Raw genomic sequence first — 19,395 nt, 5'->3', positions numbered from 1 at the left:
GAACTGAAACTTTATCAACATTGTTCTGGGAGCCTGAGAACATGCTGCCGTAAGCACATCAGCTTTATTATCACAGGACAACATTAGCTCACCCTATAGCACAGCAGCTAATGGTACAGATTCTGTTGCTAGACAACCTGGGATCAAATCTCAGGTCTACCACCAGCAAATTATGTGGTCTGAGGCAAATTTTGTTTTCACTTCCATATTTCAGTTTCCGCATTTGTAATTTAGGAGTAATACTTGCTCAGGGTAGAGTAAAGCATTTAAAATGGTGCCTAGCACATTGTGCTTGTTGCTACTAGTAGCACAGAGAGATTAACTCAGAACCATGCTATAATTATTGAGTACTTGCTGCTTATTAAGTATGGAGTTTGTCACAGAATGTGTAGTCATATATTTTTTTAAAAAATTTTAATTGTAAAACACGTGACATAAAATTTACCATTTTAACCATTTTAAAGTATATAATTCAGTGGCATTAAGTACATTTATGATGTGAAACCATCACCTCTATCTAGTTCCAGAACTTTTTCATTACTCCAAATGGAAACCCTTACCTATTAAGTAGTCAATCTCCTTCCCCTTAGTCTCTGGCAACCACAAATCTGCGTTTTGTTTCTACGGATCTGCCTATTCTGGATATTTCATATAAATGGAGTCGTATATATGTGGCCTTTTGTGTCTGACTTCTTTCATTTAGCATAATGTTCATCCAAGAGGTAACATGTATCAGTATTCATTCTTTTTGATGACTACTTAATATTCCACTGTTGGATATGCTACATTTTGTTATCTATTCAATGTCAATCATTGATAGACACTTTGGTTGTTTCCAGCTTTTGGTTTTTGTGACTAGAGATGCTATGAACATTTATGCAGTGTATGTATTTGTTTGAATACTTATTTTCAGTTCTTTTGGGTATATACCTGGAGATGGAACTGCTGGATCATAAGGTAATTCTATGTTTAACTTCTTGAGGGATGGTCACATATTTTTAACAATGATTTCCTTGTTCTTATAATGTCCAACTTTAAAAACAAAACTGCAGGGACTTCCCTGGTGGTCCAGTGGTTAAGACTTTGTGCTCCTAAGGCAGGGGGCACGGGTTCGATCCCTGGTCGGGGAACTAACATCCCACATGACATGCAGCGCAGCCAAAAAATAAAATTAAAAAAAAACAACTGCCATATTAATTGTGAAAGAGATGTACCTAAATAACGACTTTTGCAGTCACTTTCCTGGTCCCCTGATTGTGCAGACAGATGAGTAGCTACCCTTATGAATACTACTCAAACAGGAGTCATTTCTGATTGCATGACTGACTGCTCATAATTGCAGAAGAAGGTTATTGTGGCAACGTCATTCATATTTGTGGGTTAATTTCAATATTGTTTCTAATATTTCCAGCCAATACTCCACCCAAAGTAAGAATAATGAAATATAACTTATGAAATGAATTTAAAATTGAACTTATCTTTAAGTGACCCCATTGACATGTTTATTACTTCTCCAGCGAATTTTTGGTAACCACTAGAAAGAGTGCACCTTCCAACAACAGTGATGAGTCTGACTCAGCCCTAGGAGGAGGAACCTGAACACTTATGCAACTACAAAACCTCCAGGAGAAGTTCATTTGGAAGAACTCAACTGTTTCCTACCATGTACTCTTGATGGTAGCCAAATACAAGTTAGATGTCCAAACAGTAAGGATACAAAATAGTCAACAGCAATATGATCAGAAACAAATCTGGGATATTTTCATAGGAGCTAGTACAATTTGCACACATGAAAGTAATTTTGAAACTTATATGCATTTTTAAATTAAATACACACATATATAGATGTATGTGTGTGTGTGTGTATATATATATATATTTTTTTTTTTTTTTTGCATGATGCAAATGTAGTTGATTTCTGGCAACGATAAAGAGTCACTCTGTGGTCACACTGAGTCAGTGGAAGCCCATGTGTTATAAATAAACATTTGGCTCTACCTAGCAGAGATATATCAAAAGTTGTACGGAGGCAAACAAGGCAGGCAAGCCCTGATCCCCTGCAGGTACCATGCCATGTGCTACCAATTACTTTACAATTCTGCAAAATGTATAACAGCAACCAGATTTAGGGCACAGGAAATTTTAGGAAATTTTATTATTAAACTCCACTAAAATGGGTCTGTTCACGTTTTTCCCCTGAGGAAAGGAGGATGAGCCTAAGGTTGTCTACACGTAAGTCATCTACCTCATTCCTCTCTCAGTTGGCATTTCTGAACTAAAGCATTCTGGCCTCACTGTCACCTGACAGCCTTAATAAAACACTCTTAAGAGAGTGATATGTATTTACCAAGAGGTTCGATGATGTCAGATAGGTTGTTGCAAGTTGCACGGGACCTCCACACAGTATATATGTACTGTCTCAAACTTTTTTTTTAAAATAAATTTATGTATTTTTTATTTATTTTTGGCTGCATTGGGTCTTTGTTGCTGCATGCGGGCTTTCTCTAGTTGTGGCGAGCGGGGGCTACTCTTTGCTGCGGTGCGCAGGCTTCTCATTGCGGTGGCTTCTCTTGTTGCAGAGCACGGGCTCTAGGCACGCGGGTTTCAGTAGTTGTGTCTCGCGGGCTCTAGAGTGCAGGATCAGTAGTTGTGGTGCACGGGCTTAGTTGCTCCGTGGCATCTTCCTGGACCAGGGCTCGAACCCGTGTCCCCTGCATTGGCAGGCAGATTCTTAATCACTGTGCCACCAGGGAAGTCCCTGTCTCTAACTCTTTGATGCTCTTGCAAGAAGTGGCCTTTAGCAACTCCTAACTGAGCCTGGCTTTCCTAAGATGTCCACTAGGAAATCTATTTTGATTTCATAATCATGTATCTGACATGGGAAAACTAGGGAGAATCTTATTTCATTTGCTGCTGCTCAATGAGGTTTCGCTGAATAGAAAGCAACTAATTTTGTGCAGCCAGTTCTGAGATATACTATGAATATGGAAGCTAATTTTAGAACGTTAATTCTAGACTTAAGGGAAACTCAATACTGTAGGCCACAAGTATAACTGAAAGCCTCTGAGGAAGGTATTTTCATATGAACTGTACTCTTAGAGCATAAATTCTGAAAGATGTTAGAGATTAGTTGCCATTGATGCAGTTGCTGTGACCATATGAATAGCTGGTGAGCTTGAAGAAGGTTGATTTCACTTGATATCCTGCACCAGGGAAATATCTAACAACATCATCATCAACAAATACTTTGGAGATTTATCAAGTATGGGGCATTGGGCTGGGTACTGAAACTATAAAAAGACTCATTGAGACTCTTACAACTTAAAAAGAGATATTAGGAATATACGAATATTAAAAAAAAAAGAAAAAGCAATCCAAGGTAAAGTACAAGATGAACAGTACCTGCCATCACTGAGGATAGAGAAAGTAAGACTTGATCTAGACATGATGAATGGTGGCCCTAGAGAAATGGAGCGGAGCGCGCCTAGAGGAGCAATGATGCGGGCAAAAGCAGGGAGGGGGGATGAAAATGGCACGTCCAAAAAGGCAGTGTGGGATGGACAGACAGCAACAAGGTCATGTATCCAGGGTTGAGTCCTGACTCTGCCACCCACTGGCCGTATTACCATATACCTATATGACCTTCTCTTTTCTCATCTATAAAGTGAGGACGATGATCACTAGACGGTATATGCTTTTCATCAGGATTAAATAAAAACAATTATTCGCTTATCCTTTTATTCAACAAACGTTCATTATGCAACATAAAGATGCTCAGTAAAGTTAGCTATTCTTACCCACAATGAGTCAACCCATTTGGAAAGAGCAAGTCCATGTGGGAAATTATTAGAGCCGGAAACTAGAGGGATAAGCCACATCAAATACAAATAGCAGTCACCATCAATTTACAGCCCCTCGATACCATCACTGATACAAAGACAAACCAATTGAAGAAATCAAACAATGGTCTAGTTCTAATATTTATCATCTGTACATTGCTTTGTTCAATAATTTACAATGATTCTCTATTTTCTTGTTTGTTTTTAAGAGGGTAGGGGGTTAGCTGTAAAGAAGGTAGTCAAAATAGAAGCTGTAAAAATAAAATCCAAAATATCCAGACATACAAAGGTTAGATTGGGCTAATAGAGCTCCTAATAAAAATTTGTTTTTCTAAGCAGTAAAAAAAAAAATATTAAAAGGGGTTTAATACAGTATAGATATAGACTCATAGGAATTTTCAAAAGGTCATTCATTCAACATGTGCTTACTGAGCTCCTACAGTATAGACATTGAATATACAGTAAATGTGCTACCAATTTTATCTAGTGGATACAAACAATAAAGAATAATGCACAAAAATACAAGTGTGTTAAGTACTATGAAGGAAAAAGAAGACGGAAAAACCCCAAAGAACAATATGGGAACAGCTAATTTAGACTGGGGTGGGGGTCAGAGAGAGCTGCTCTGAGGAAGCAACGTTTATGTTGAGACTTCTAGGACAGGCAGGGGTGAGCAAAGTGAAGGGTGAGGGCAGAATGGTCCAGCTTTGGGCCCTGTGGTGGGAAAGAACCTTGGCTATGGGGCTGATGTACACAGTCCTCAAAGACCACGCTGGTTCTGGTAGCCTAGTTTTTTCTTTTTAAATGTGTATAAACCTTGACCACGATAGATGACTTCAAAGCTAACTTGGTCTGGATTACCTCTAAGATCCGTTGGCAACTCTCGGAATAGAACTTTGAAAACTCCATATTTTTGGCTGCAGGAGTAGTCTAATTCTCAAGCATATATAGAAGGATGACTTACAAAAGACCCTGCAGCTTCAAGAGACTGCATTCACAAAAAGCAACTCAAATCGGACTGTGAATTTACAAGAAACCATGGGACTATGCTGTGCTCCAAGAATAAAATGGTAATAAAGAGTATAACAAAAGGTGGTAGAGGTAATTTTATTTCCTTATTAAGTTTATAACTCCTCCTCTCTGCTTGAACCACTTGCACCTGGCTCAGAGTGAGATGGCCAAAGCTCTTCCTGCAGGTCCAACATGGCAAATGACCACTCTTTTACCTCTCTCTGATCTTGCTGAGTCAGCATTTCCCCAAATACAATTATCACTTAAATCCAAGGGTAAAAGTTGCAGGTTGTCTGCACATGTCCTTACAGATGGTCCTGGGTATGTGGGTGCCTCAGGTATCCACATTAATGTAAAATCTAGTAGGCGGAGACCAGAGGCCACCGTGAGCAGGCAGCATCTGGTGGGCAGTGATGGCAGAGCTAAAGCTCTACCACCAGGAAGGGTTCACGGCTCCTTAAACTCCATGCCTTTTCTAACCCCTGTGGAAAGGAGGGGCTGCTGAATTTGATTTGATTTTAATTTTACCTTCTGCCCAAACTGAAGATCAGTGACCAGCCCCTTCCCCTAATCACCTCTATCAATATTATGACACCTTATGCTCAGGAAAATGCTCTCTGAGAAGCTGCCGGGGAAAAGCCCAAAGTCTGTGTGTATGGGGTCTCAGGGGTGTTTTTTCTTTGACGTTCTCAAAGAAAGTAGACCAAACTAAAGAATGAAAGGGATGTGCATGGGAGAAGTAAATGCAAATACAATGAACTGAGACAGGAGACAAGAACATCAAAGAGAGGGAGAGGATAGGAAGATTCATTATGAGAAAAGGAAGTCAAATCAAAGGAAACACAATAATGGGACAGTGTTAGTAATAACACAAGAAATCCAATGTTTTTCCCTCTGAATAGAGCAAACAGGACCTGAATATAACTAGTGTCTGTTTTGGGACAAAAGAGAAAACAGAGCACGAAAAGGGTCTATCTCAAAACAAAACAAAACAAAACAAAAAAAACTAAGTCAACTTTTTTTTTTTTTTCATCAATTCTCTAAATACTCTGCTGGGAAAAGGAGATGGGAGTTCTTGGCTCGGAGTTACTGAAGCTTGTTATATATGACCCCAGTGACCCTTGAAGTTTGCATCTGTCACAACAGAACACACGGTTTCCTAACACACTGCCTTTGTCCGCCAGACTCATGCAGGGCTGTGGAGTGAGACACCCGAATAAGCCCATCTGGCGCCATAGCTACCAGCCTCCCTCAGTCTGAGCTTCCTTCTGTGGACAGAGACCCAGACTAGCAAATCTGCACCCAGAAGCCTCCTTTCTGCCATTTCTTGTCTTCCGACTTTCTGCCCCTTCCTTCCTCACATGATGGAAACTCATCAATGGGTACTAGAAGGGACCCCGCAAATATGAGCAAATTGTTCCCTTGGGTCTCAGAGAGAAGGCCGAAGGGAAAGCGTTTCAGAAGAGCTTAATAGCTCTAAAAGCACTAGCAGTTAAACTGCTAGTTCTTCTTGGCACTATTCTTCTCATTCCAAAAGCCCACTGAATACCAAAACGTTTACAGTTGGAGTCAAGACCTCCTCCCCCACCCTCAGCCAATTACTTTGAGTTTTACAAATAAGCAAAGTGTGGCAGCTCTGGCAGTGACTGCATCAGGTTCTGCCCAACTTTCCTGAGAAGCAGTTTGCTGCCTCCAGCCCTACCTAGATCACTAGAGCTCAGCAGAACTGTACAAGATTCCTCTCATGTGGCACCTCCCTTGGACCACAAATGATATTACCCAGGCACCGTTTACTGCCAAGTTTGCATCTCCTTTACTTGGCCAAACCTTTTGTTGACATCCTTTGTCTGCTGTCTTCTCCATTCTCCTAAGTTTATACCTTTTAATTCCTTTATTGTGATTTATGTGGCATTTTAGTGGTAGCGGAGATAAACATGTGTTCAACCAGCCATGTTTACTGGAAGTCTTGTGTGTATAAGGGATGGGGGAAGGGTCAGAAACCCTTAAACTGAATCTAAACTCTAGGTGAATGTGACAGCCAGTAAAAATTGACTGTCTAGAACAAGGCTTGATAAACTACAGCTGTTGGTCAAGTCTGACTCACTGCTTGTATAAATAAAGTTTTATTGGAACTCATTCATGCCCATCCACATATATATTACCTATGGATGCTTTTACCCTACAGTGACAGAGTTGAGTAGTTGCAGCAGAGACCTCATCGACTGTCTCTGTCCAAAAATATTTACTACCTGGCCTTTTACAGAAAGTTTGCCAACCTCTAGTCTAGAATGCAAGCTGGTAACAATGATTAATATTGCTAGGCTTGATGTAAATATTTTTCTATGTTTCAAATTGTTTGAAGAATGTTAAAGTTTTTTGAATTATTACATTTAATCTTAGCCTCAAAGGGAATGCCGCAGCCAGGAAAGAAATATATTTTACTAAGGTATGGCAAAAAAATATCCTTTTAAAGAAAGGTACTGATCTAGATTCAATATCTTGTATCTGATATAGCTGTGAGATAAATGTTATTCATAGAGGGAAATCTGACAATTCTTCACATACTAAATTCATGTTAGTTGACTAGCAGGTTTGTTGTTCCCGGTGCTTCAACAAAAATATTCCATTTAGAAGATTATCCTGCTTAAATTCTGTAGCAAAAGGTAGTTATAATTACACATTGCTGGCTTAAATTGTTAAATTGTACTCTCAGATTAGTCCACAATTTTCAAACCTAAATGTTCACCATCTGATTAAAAAGTGAATCATCTTTGAAAAATAGCCCTTCCCGAAAAGGTCAAAATATTTTCCAATATAGTCCTGGAAGGAAATACATAAAATTTCTAACAGTGGTAAAATGGTAAGATTAAGGATGATTTTCTTTACTCCTTTCTCTACTTGGCAAATTTTTATAGTGAACATTATGCTTTTATAACTGTAAAAAGTTAACTTCTCTAGGAATTTTTTCCACTAGGAAATGGATTAGAATTGGGTTGTGCTATTGGTTGATAAATTTAATTAATCTACCAGCTGTCACAAAATTATCACAGTGGGCTAGCCTTCTGAAGGATAAGTGATGAAGTTAAGTTTGTTTTATACATAAAATAATTTCAGGCAATCATAGTCTCAGAGGTGCAAAATACTCAGAAACTAAGAATTGTGTCTGAAAAACATCCATTGGATATAAATAAATAGGCAGCTTTCTCCAGCTCACATGTCCCATTTTTAGTCTGAAGAATAAGATCATTTTCCCTGCAGGTGACACAGGCTGTGGAACTGTTCTGGGGAGAAGTCTTCACCTCGTCCACTGCTCAGCCCATGCCTTTCCTATATACGGGCGGTGGGGCACCGTGGGGAGTTACGCTGTGCCCTCACCCACCTCACCCCTTTTTTCCTACAGATGAAAATCCACATGTAATTAATGTCCATGATAGCTGGAGCCTGCAACATGAATACTGATTGAATTTGAGTTAAAAATACTAAAAGCTTTTAGGAGTAATGCTTTTTAGATGCGTATCTCACTTAATTCTCAAATATGCAATGAATTGGCCATTATTGTGGAAGAGAGACTCCTGGCCCTAACTCTGGCTGCCTGAGCGCATGCTTCTAACAGCTCTACCCCACAGCCTCACTCCTGCACTTTCCCCTCTAACTGTATGAATAACTATAAAGAAGCTCATTTATCTAAATAGAACAATGAGCAGTTTTCACTAATTCAGTATTTTCTTCAATCTATCAAATGTTTTGAAAAATACCATGTACATATTGCCAGCAAATGATTAACCATTTTGCCGCTTTTTTAATGCTGAGTTTGAGATCTAATTTCTTTATTTGTGGCAGTCTCTGTGGGTTTTCAACCTCTTATGTTGCATAACAACACAATGAACTTTTCTTAATGAAATATCGGCTATCAACCTAACCGTAAGCGAAAAGTCACATGCACTGTGAAAGCCCACTTGACGAAAAGAGATTCAGTTGCACATTAGTCGTACACACGGCATCTACTAGGTCAGGTTCTGGGCAGGCCTGCTCCTGCTCTTCATTTGTTGGTTCATTTGTCTGTTCATTCATTCATTCACTCATTCATTCAGCTGTGTGTGTTGAGCACCTGCTTTGTGCCTGGCACTGTGCTGGGCACTGGGGATAGAGAGGGTCCAGAGCCTGCCGGGCTGTAACAAGATATAGACTCAGACCCCTGTGCTTGCCTGCTTCTCGTCTCAGTCGCTGGGGCTGGAGTGATGCCCCACTCCAGCTCCGTTTCTGGGACTCCAAACCCTGACACCCTCTCACAAGGTGTGTAAGAGTGGGGGACGTTAGATAATGGTTATTGAAACCAGCGCCCTAAAAGCCAAGGTATTGGAAACCTAAAAAAAGGCACCCTGAGTCCTACTCTAGGGTCCAAGGAATCTCTTCAGGCTCCAAGTGGTACTCCTGTCCCACCCTGGACCTGGTCAAGGCCTCCATGGGCTGAGAAGAACATAGCTGATGACCCAGGCTTCTGCTTACCCAGCTGGGAACTTCACGCAAGGGTAGAGAAAGGCTCCAGGAATCCCCTTTTCAGGGCACAAAGAAGCATTTTTGGAAGGTCATTCATCTGATGAAGGCAGTGATATGTGACTTGAGAAGGCCTAAGCTGGCTGCAAGGACTGACTCCAGCTGGACTCATTGCTGCAATGGATTTCTTTCCCTGGTCAGCTGCCCACCAAAGATGTCAACCTTGCCGGTCCTCCTCGGCTGGTGCTGTCAAGCACTGGGCCCTGCACGGGGTGAGCAGGTGTAAAGGCAGCTGAGGGCTCCACTTGCTCTTGGGATACTGAGGACATTCACTGGGGACAGCCCACCGCCACACCACTCTTTAAGTTCTTGTGTCTCCAGACACTCATCTGTCTGGACAATGTCAGCCCCTTCTATTTGGGGGAAAGGGACAAAGAGTGAGAACACAAATAAATGATTTGCTAATAGAAATTATTTGAGGCTCCCCGCAAGAAGGTGGTGATGGTGGTATAGGCTTTGGATTGGAAAAAAGAAGGGGAATTCTTCTCAGACACTTTAAATGATTTATTGTACCTAATCATTAATTTAACATAAGGGTGGTTCCAAGCCCACCTTGACTAGAATGACCAGTCCCGATCTCCCTGTACAAACCTTGACCACAACCAGCTGATTCTATGATTCCATGTCGTCATGTTTTTTTTGTTGTTGTTTATGTTTTTGTTTTTGTTTTTAAATGGTAACTGAGATGGAAGAAAAAGAGTGTGACCAAAACCAGAAAAAGATCTTTGTCTTCAAAAGTCAACAGGGTCAACATTTCAGCAATCTGGGTACATTTCTTAACTATCAGCAAAAGTCATTTCTTGATGAGATTTTTATTATCAGTAAAATACTTCATGTGGATCAGAAGAGTTTACCAAACCATATCTTGATGGATTAAGTGAAAATGAATTTGAAACACATGGATTACATTTCCTTAAAATGTGCATGAGTTTGAAAGTTAACAATAACAATGCTTGACTAAAAAGCATTTGGGAATTTCTTAAGCCCCAAGAGTTTGAAAAACCAGTTTCTCAGTTGAACTTAAATAGGTACCCTTACCCATTAAGGCACTATAATTTACATTAAAGGTATTCACAGGTAACACTTTAACAAACCAAGGATGGCAATATGCTTCATTTTATTCTTTGCTTTGGAAATTGCTTCATGTTTTAGTGCTTTAAATTCTCAAATAAACCCTTAAATTTATATACATACTGAATTACTTTAAGAAGACAGAATAATTCTTCTTGCTGTCACACATAAATTAAAAATCCACAATAATCCAGGGAATGCAAAGTTAACCATGACAAAATTTCTGGAAGCATTAACAAACATCTTAAGTGTTCAATGTACATTTGACATTGGAATTATGGAGACGTCGTACAATATCAATGTTGTAAGAATATAAAGGATGCCTATGCTTGTCTTGATTCTTTTACTATAGATTCCATTATTTTTAAGAGTTCAAAGGCTTTGTTAAAAAAAACAATCAATCAAACAAACATAATAAAACCCCAGGGTATAATTGTATTTATGAAGTGGTGTTACTGTAAAATAAAAATTCAGTAGAAAGACATGATAGGGGATACAGGAATAGTCTTAACTGTCTACTTTTACTGGAAAAGATAGCTTTATTTAAATATTTTCAAGGTTCTTTTTAGAAGAGCTTAGAAAAAATGATATAGATTTAGTAGAGAAAAGATGGTCCAAAGTACAATGACATCAGTTCCAATTAAAAGGAATGAAGGGACTTCCCTGGTGGCGCAGTGGTTAAGAATCCGCATGCCAATGCAGGGTACACGGATTCAATCCCTGGTCTGGGAAGATCCCACATACCTCAGAGAAACTGAGCCTACTGAGCCTGCGCTCTAGAGCCAGCGAGCCACAACTACTGAGCCTGCATGCCATAACTACTGAAGCCCATGCACCTAGAGCCCATAGGCTGCAACAAGAGAAGCCACCGCAATAAGACACCTGTGCACCGCAACGTAGAGTAGCCCCCGCTCGCCGCAACTAGAGAAAGCCCACGCGCAACAATGAAGACCCAACACAGCCAAAAATAAATAAATAAATTAATTAATTTAAAAAAATAAATAAAAGGAATGAAGGCCAAGTGGATTAACCTGTAAATATCAATGATAGGTGTATTCACATACAGATACTTATCTCAACCCATTTTTCAAGGTTTTGCAATTCGGAAAGCATACATTGCCTCCAGCATATTTTTGCTTAATTCTAATTCTATGCATATTTTAAGGGAAATGTAATCCAAATGTTTCTAACTCATTTACACAACTTGACTAAGCATCACTGAAGACATATTTGATACCCAAGGTATTCTGCTTATTAAAATTACCTTCCATGAGGAACTAAATGCCGTGTTCATAAAAATTCAGAAGGTCACACAGTACAAATTCAAACATATACCAAGGAGTAGAGTTTCCGGGCTTCCAAGCTTATTCTTCCTTTTTAAAACTCATATCCTGTGAGAAGAATCAAAGAACTGGAACCACAAATTCAGTGCCATAAACAGTCCAAATGACTGAGCCCCATATCCTTGAGTGTCCTTGAGATGAAAACTCATCTCCTCAATTAAGAGGTAAGCATTAAATGAAGAGTCAGTTAATTAAATCACAAAGTCACTGTAAGAAAGAAAATTATATTCTCTACTACTAGGACACTATGGAATTTCTCATTCCTGCAGCAGTACTGCTTCTTAAACTTTAATGTACATATGAATCACCTGAGGGATCTTGTTAAATTGTAGATGCTGATACAGTAGGTCTAAGATGGGCCTGAGAATCCGAATTTCTAAGTCCCCAGGTGATGTCAATGTTGTTGGTCCACGGACCACATTTTGAGAAACAAGGCTCTGTTGCAGAGTTTCTGAGCCATTACTGATATTTGGGGCTGGATAATTCTTTGTTTTAGTGGTGGGGGTGTCGGGGGGCGCCGTCCATTCACTACAGGATGTTTAGCAGCAGCCCTGGCCTCTACCCACTAGATGACAGTAGCACTAGTCTATATGATACTACAATGGTAGATACATCCAAACAATGGAATATTATTCAGTACTAAAAAGAAATGATCGATCAAGCCACAAAAAAGAACACGCAGGAAGCTTAAATGCATATTACTAGGTGACAGAAGCCAATCTGAAAAGGCTACTTGGAAATTAGGGGTTTTGATATGAGAAACAGAATCAGAGTTTCTTCAATGGCATTATGTCTCCTGAATTTATGGCCTATTTTAATGATGGCATAATTGAAAATTGATGTGAATATTTCATCTAAAAATGAGTATTTTCCATAAACTATTTTTAAAAGTCCACTGACTCTTTTATTATGAAAAGAAAAAATTGCCTTTTATAATTTCTTACTGGTCTCTAATGTGGACAGGTCAAAAATGTTGACAGAGGAAACCCAGGGACTTGGTGTGCTTTAATTAGCTCTTTTTCACGGACCCCAAGAGGGTCTGCCAATATGTGACATGAGGCTCTGTCTGCTTTAGACAGACTCATCTGCTCTTTGTAAATATGCACCTCTATGGCAATGGACTGTAACACAAATAAATGCCACCAAATTATCAAACACCTGAATTCCTGATTGCCAACTGTGTGATTGCCTACGTTTTTGGAAAAACATTTAAAAATCCTCCATCATCTAAAGTTTGATGGTTAATGTGGAGCAAACAAGAGGAAACCATCTTTTTTCCACCCCCGCCCTTTCCTCTGTCATATCAAAACCCTTTACCCAGCCATATAATCTCTTTCCAGTTTCCTGGCTACCAGCTCTTCATCACCAACAGAGCTCAGAAATATAGATTTGCTCAGTTTTTAAATGAGATTTGATGATATTTAGGGACCATTTTGTTTCCCTACAGGGCACATACTGCCAGTTTCATAATGAAAGTAAATAAAAAAAAATAACATTCACTTTCCTGAAATTTGGTTTGTGGCAAATTGGATTGGAATGTACTCTTCTGCTGGGGACCATCAGTGGCTCAGGACCATTTTGTCCACCACTGTATGCTTTGGAGTAAAGACAGTCCCCAAACAACAATAACAGAAGACTGATAATAATCTCTGAGTATGAGCTTCCCTAAAAAAAAGATAAAAATACTCACTACAGACATAAAAGTATAATGCCATATAGCCTTCTATTTTACAAATAATACATTAAGAAGAATATATTTAAGAATATGAAATATGCCACAGCAGACTACTTCTGCTCTTAGCTATCTCCTCCTTTTCTTCCTCTTTTAACGTGGCTACTTTTAGGGCGAGATATACTGCAAGGCACTCCTATGCGTTTTTTGCTCAATTTATGTACTTACTTTTGCTTCTGTTTATTTTTTAGCACAGTCCCTTTAAATCTATTAGACACATACCCAAGGTGGACACTATATTAGAGGAACTAACCATTTCAAGAGTTTAGTTGACTCATTTCATTTACTGACAGATAATTTCTCCCAATTTCCATACAAAACGTGCTTATCAATCTCACTTTGCACTGTTTCCTAGCTGGATGAATAAACATCTCATCCATAGATAATATCAGGTAAACCAAATGCAAGTATGCAAATAAGCAGCACACTTCTTTGTCCAATAGCACAGTTAGGGCATTTTTCTTTAGTCATTTATTTGAATGTGCAAAGAAAATCAAACTTTTTATTTTTTAACAAGGAAGAGCTTTTGAAAATATAATTAATGAGAAATAAAGTTATCTGATGCCCTCTAGTAGAACAAGTTAGGTTGTGGATTTAAGTGCATAACATCCTTACCAGTGACATGGTATCTGTCTAGGCCTTGCAGCTACTCTTGGCTGGGGATGAACAAGGGCAGTGACTTGATGTTAACTCAATAGAGGAGTTCAGAAGGGGTCTTTTCAAAAGGACTTGTAGATCTTCCTTTAGCCATATTATTTGGGTGTTTCTCAAGGGCCAATGTAGATTACAGAAAGCAGGATGTGTGTGGCAGGAGAAAGTGAAGGGGAGAACCCTGCCACCATCTTACCGGTCTTCTTTTGATTCAAATCCACTCTGGAGAAATGGGAACTGGTGAGTAGGTCATCCAAGATAAATTCCAAAGCACCAAGAAAAATTCTCTAGAAAATTTTTTCCCTAACAAGTGTTATCCAAACGGGTTCAGTGGACCACTTCGGTGAAATGAGGTTCCAGAGAATTTGTGACATCTTCCTATTTGTTGTTTTCCCTCTCAAATTGTGTGGAAAAACTTTGGGATTTTTCTCTACCTGCATATCTTACAACTCTTCCCATGGGTAAATGATTCTAATCCTAGAATTAAACCAATCTATTCTAAACAAGAAAGAAAGAAACCTCCCCCAGAACCATTAAGTGGATCAGTGTTATCATTATCCTCCAGATTGGACCAACTGAGGAGAAAGAGGTAAAGGACTGGTGTGGGCTTTGTCTCCTCGGTCATCCCAATATGAGGCAGGACTTGACTACATGCAAAATTTCCATAAGGAAGCCTTATTTATAATTAATTATGAAAACAGCACCTGCTTCTTGATATTTACAATGAGCTGTATTTTATTTTTATATATTCTCATATCTGTTCGAGTCAAGAAAAATCAACTCATGTGGGTCTATTAGAGAAAGGACCACATTACCAGCTTTAAAATTAGCTTTCTGCAAGTCAGCCTTGCTGATGTGCTCTACAGATGGGATGTATTTTCACCCAATCAGGAAATACTTCAAAGCGAACCAAAGCAGCATTGATGGGTTCTTGTAAGATTTTATATCTTCCTTTATAGAACTCCAGTGATGGGCCAGATTTTCAAGGATTTATTTCAATATCATGTGCTTTGTTTTTAACCTCTAAATCATTTTTGTTCACATAAATGAATACCAGTGATTCAGATTTTTAAAATACCCCTTGGCAGATGAACAAAATTCCTCTGGTCTTTTATGTAAATATAATCAGGCAGATATTAGACTATCGCTCTGCGCATGAATACATAACTTTCAGTGGCTGGCAAACCTGCTCCTATGCCAGAGGTCAATGGAACCCAGGAGAGAATAACTGACTAGGGAATAACAGGCTTTCATACCCAAAATGAACTGCTGACCCAGCTTCAATAAGACCTGGGGTTTAACAATTTTTCCAGATATGATGATAGATTTGTGCTGATCTATTGCCCATTGCCTGTTCCCACTGTGATCAATATCATGCAGTAATAAGATGGCTGACTGAGGATAAGAATGCTATTTGTGACTTGATTCACCACATACTGAATTCTGCTATACAGTGACTATAAGGCTTCTGTTCTTTCAACATATTTTATTACTGAAGTATTCTGTTGAACCATGTGAAAGTGACGTTTTTGTCAGTCAAAATAAGGAAGTTGAACATCAGTTTTTTTCATATGATTCAAACCAATACAAAAAAGAACTTCTTTAAAGGATTGTTTCGTCATGTCCTTTTAGCACGGACTTTGTAACATCAGTCTAAAGTTATTCTTAATTCTTTGTTGTTGTTCTTGTTCTTATTTCCTGCTGGCTTATTTGTCTTTTTAATGTTGTGGAAGTGGTTTTTATGGTTCTCCTCTTTGTTTCTTGATTACTTTGCATAATTTAGCAAGAAAGACTAAATAGCCCTCTTTTATACTAACAACACATTAAACAGAACACAAATCCTAAGCCTAAATCTTTCTTCAATAAATTTTTAAGGAAAGAAACACAACATTGTTCAGCCGAGTGATCTCATGACAATAAGCAACACTGTGTCAGCCAGATGACTGCTGGAGTTTTGCTGAGTGGTTTACACAATCTGAAATAATAACAGTGTGTCCCCTGCAGTCAGTAACAGTCACTTCTCCGTGGATGTATTTACAGTGAGTTATATAAATCTTCAATCCCTCACTCATATCTCAGTGCAAGGCATTTCCCAGGAACTTCCAGGAAATTACAAAAGCATGAATGAATCCAAAATGTCAACTTAAAAAAATACATTCTCAGTTCTAGGCCATGCTTGGTAGAAAACATGAAAAGAAAAAACTTTTTTTTTTTTTTTTAAGTAAAGATGATGGATTCATTCAATATTTTGGGAAAAAAAAACCCAGGTCACCTAGTTAACTCTCAAACTCCCAAAAGAATTCAAGGCCATAAGAAATATCATTTTGAACAACTAGATGCTTGAAGTAACTCTGCCTGACTTCTTTCACATTTTCACAAGATTAAACCTCACCGTTTAGTACATCTTTAATGATTTAAGCTAAACTTAAAAAAATAAAATAAAAAACTATTCCAGTAGATGAAAATGTATCTAACTTTATATTTGTTACAGACGTCCTCTGTCAAACTGGGAAATTCACTTAACCTTTCTTATATTAAATTCTCCAACATGTGTGTTAAATACATAGATAATTAGTGAAACATTCAATTGTTGAGAGTTTGTGTTAATTCAGTCTTATTGATTTTAGCCATTCTCAAAGTCCTGGTGTACTTAATTATCCAAAACTTATACTGAATATGAGCAATATCACTTCTATTGTTACCATTTCAAAAAAGAGTTTTAAGAAGGCGAATCACTAAATTAATGTAAACACTTTTGAAAATGTCAGATTCCCTAGAGATCACCACACTAAGTGAAGTAAGCCAGACAGAGAGAAAGCCAAATATCATATGGTATCGCTTGTATGTGGAATCTAAAAAAAAGATACAAAATGAACTTATATACAAAACAGAAATAGACCCACAGACATAAGAAAACAAACTTATGGTTACCAAAGGGGAAAGCGGGAGGGAGGGATAAATTAGGAGTTTGGGATTAACATATACACACTAATACATATATATATAATGGATAAACCAACAAGGACCTACTGTATAGTACAGGGAGCTATACTCAATATTTTGTAATAACCTATAAGGGAAAAGACTCTGAAAAAGAATATATGTATATACACACACACACATATATATGTATAACTGAATCACTTTGCTGTACACCTGAAACTAACACAACATTGTAAATCTACTATACTTCAGTTTTTAAAAAAAGAAAATGTCAGATTCTATGCAAACATGCTAAATAGTAATATTTGTCATTACAAAATGCTTGAACCGCCCTTTTCCTTTGGCAGCATGAGAATCCACTTTCCTCTGATATGGATTGGGAGAAGGGAATAGAAAGTAGAGTATGGAAAAACCCTCCTAGTACCTAAACATGAAAGGGGTTGATGGTCAGTGGGTGGGTAAATATAAATTGGATTCCCCGTCCTTCAGCTGTGTTTCTTTCTGGAAGAGAGGCTGCCTGGTTTTTTCCATGCTTTCTATGAGAGCTGAAACCTGTGAAAAGATGTCATGTCCTAGGAGTGGGCAAGGACCTTAACCTAAATCTCAAGGGAAGAACATGGCTGCTGCTTAAGAGTGACTGTAGGAAAGATCTAATTAGCCCAAGAGTGCCTTCAGCCATCCACACCTGCTCAACCCATTGCCAGAAGGGTAAGCCTGCCCTGGGCATTCTGCCATTTTAGTACCTGTGTCTCCAACCCATCATCCTTCCCAGGGCCAGGACTAGGGCACAGAATTTAAAGGAGCCCCAGAAAATTTAGTAGTCAAGATAAATAATATTTTTTAAAATCAAAATTAATACAAAAAGTCCATGATAAACAAAATATCAAAACTGTAAATAAAGACATGATCAATATTACTACTTACCTCCTTTTGCCTCAGCTCATTATGGCTTGGCAAGATGTTGTTACTAATTCTGACTTTACTTAAAATTTTACTGAGCTTTGTTGGCATCTCCTTAAATCGGGCACCTCAGGGAAGTTCCGGCCCTGACATTCTTTTCTTACTTTGTCTGTTGTTTTCTGACTAGCTCACACTCTCACTGGCTCCTGACCTTACATCACCTCCTGACTATGGTTTCGATCTTTTCTTTCGATAGCCTAACCTCCAAGAGATCAGGGAGTGCGTCTGTTTGGTTCATAACTGAACCTTTGGCACAGTGCCTGGCATACGGTAGCTGCTTCATAAATGCTTGTTGAATGAATAGAAGGAAAATCTCTTGGAGCTCAACGCTGCCCATAGCTTTCCTGCATGATTATGTGGATGGAAAATGCCTCTCGTTGGACACCTACCCCAGAGCCTGTTTTGGGGGCCACATATCCCTTTACAGAATGTTCCTGAACACTATGGATGGGAAACCAGAAACAATATATTTTGAGGTTTGAAAAAATCAGAGTTGGTAGATTTAGGTAGATTCAAATGGAATCAAAAAGATGATTAAACTTACTGGGGAAAAAAAAGCAATTAAAATAATGTAAGGGTATTTTCAAATTATCTATTTTGCAAAAGATCCAGAAGGGTATGGCGATTTATATTACTGGAGTTTTGTTTGTTTTTTCTAGCGATACCTGAAATTTCTTAAGTTTGGTGAATTCAGGTCACTTACCTTCAATGGTACACTGGTCAGGGACTGGAATCTTCTTTCCCATTTCCACAGCATATGCTTTCACTTTACTGAGGTTTTCCTTTAAGTGCAAGTAGAGCTTATCATGGTATTCTACAGGCCTTGAGGTTGTATCTGGAGTTTCTTCCTGATAGTTTTCTTTAACTGTTTCTGGCAAATTCTCAGATTCTATATGTATAATACTTGGGTGTGAAACTGAAGAATTTATCAGTTGTGATCCATCAGTGTCTCCCTTAAAGGGCGACCTGTCATGTCCTTGGCCAAGTGGGTCTATTTCTGAAAGAGAGATGCTGGCTCGCGTATCTCCACTCTCTACAACTTCCCCATCCTCTGAACTCAAGTCATTCGTTAGCGCGGTGTGCAAAGCCAAACTCTTTGACCTACAATACAAACAAAGGGAAGGCTGAGGCAGGTAAAGAAGTTGGGCTACCGTTTACTGACAAGGAAAAGAAAGAATAATAACACTGGGCAAAAGTTACTTCCTCTAGAGTGTGAAACTGAAAATTGGTGCTATTAACAGAATTTGATAAAACATACACATTATGTAATAAGCCAAACCTTTGTAGATCT

The 19,395-nt window shown here is 38.6% G+C and overlaps 1 protein-coding gene across 5 annotated transcripts in view; it reads right to left on the bottom strand.

Moving 5' to 3' along the window:
* Positions 1 to 6: 6 nt before the first annotated feature.
* VEPH1 (ventricular zone expressed PH domain containing 1) overlaps positions 7 to 19,395 on the bottom strand; it is a 144,388-nt gene continuing 124,999 nt past the window's right edge. For all 5 annotated transcript variants that reach the window (XM_082394381.1, XM_082394379.1, XM_082394383.1 and 2 more), the window contains one exon: positions 7 to 19,205. In XM_082394381.1, the coding sequence (XP_082250507.1) occupies positions 18,800 to 19,205 (406 nt within the window). In that variant the 3' untranslated portion in view covers positions 7 to 18,799. The remainder of the gene's footprint in view (positions 19,206 to 19,395) is intronic.

This window comes from Balaenoptera borealis, assembly GCF_965194805.1.
Source record: "Balaenoptera borealis genome assembly, chromosome: 5".
Classification (NCBI taxonomy): domain Eukaryota; kingdom Metazoa; phylum Chordata; class Mammalia; order Artiodactyla; family Balaenopteridae; genus Balaenoptera; species Balaenoptera borealis.
The sequence above is the reverse complement of the archived record's forward strand: the minus strand, read 5'-3'. Positions and strand labels throughout refer to the sequence as shown.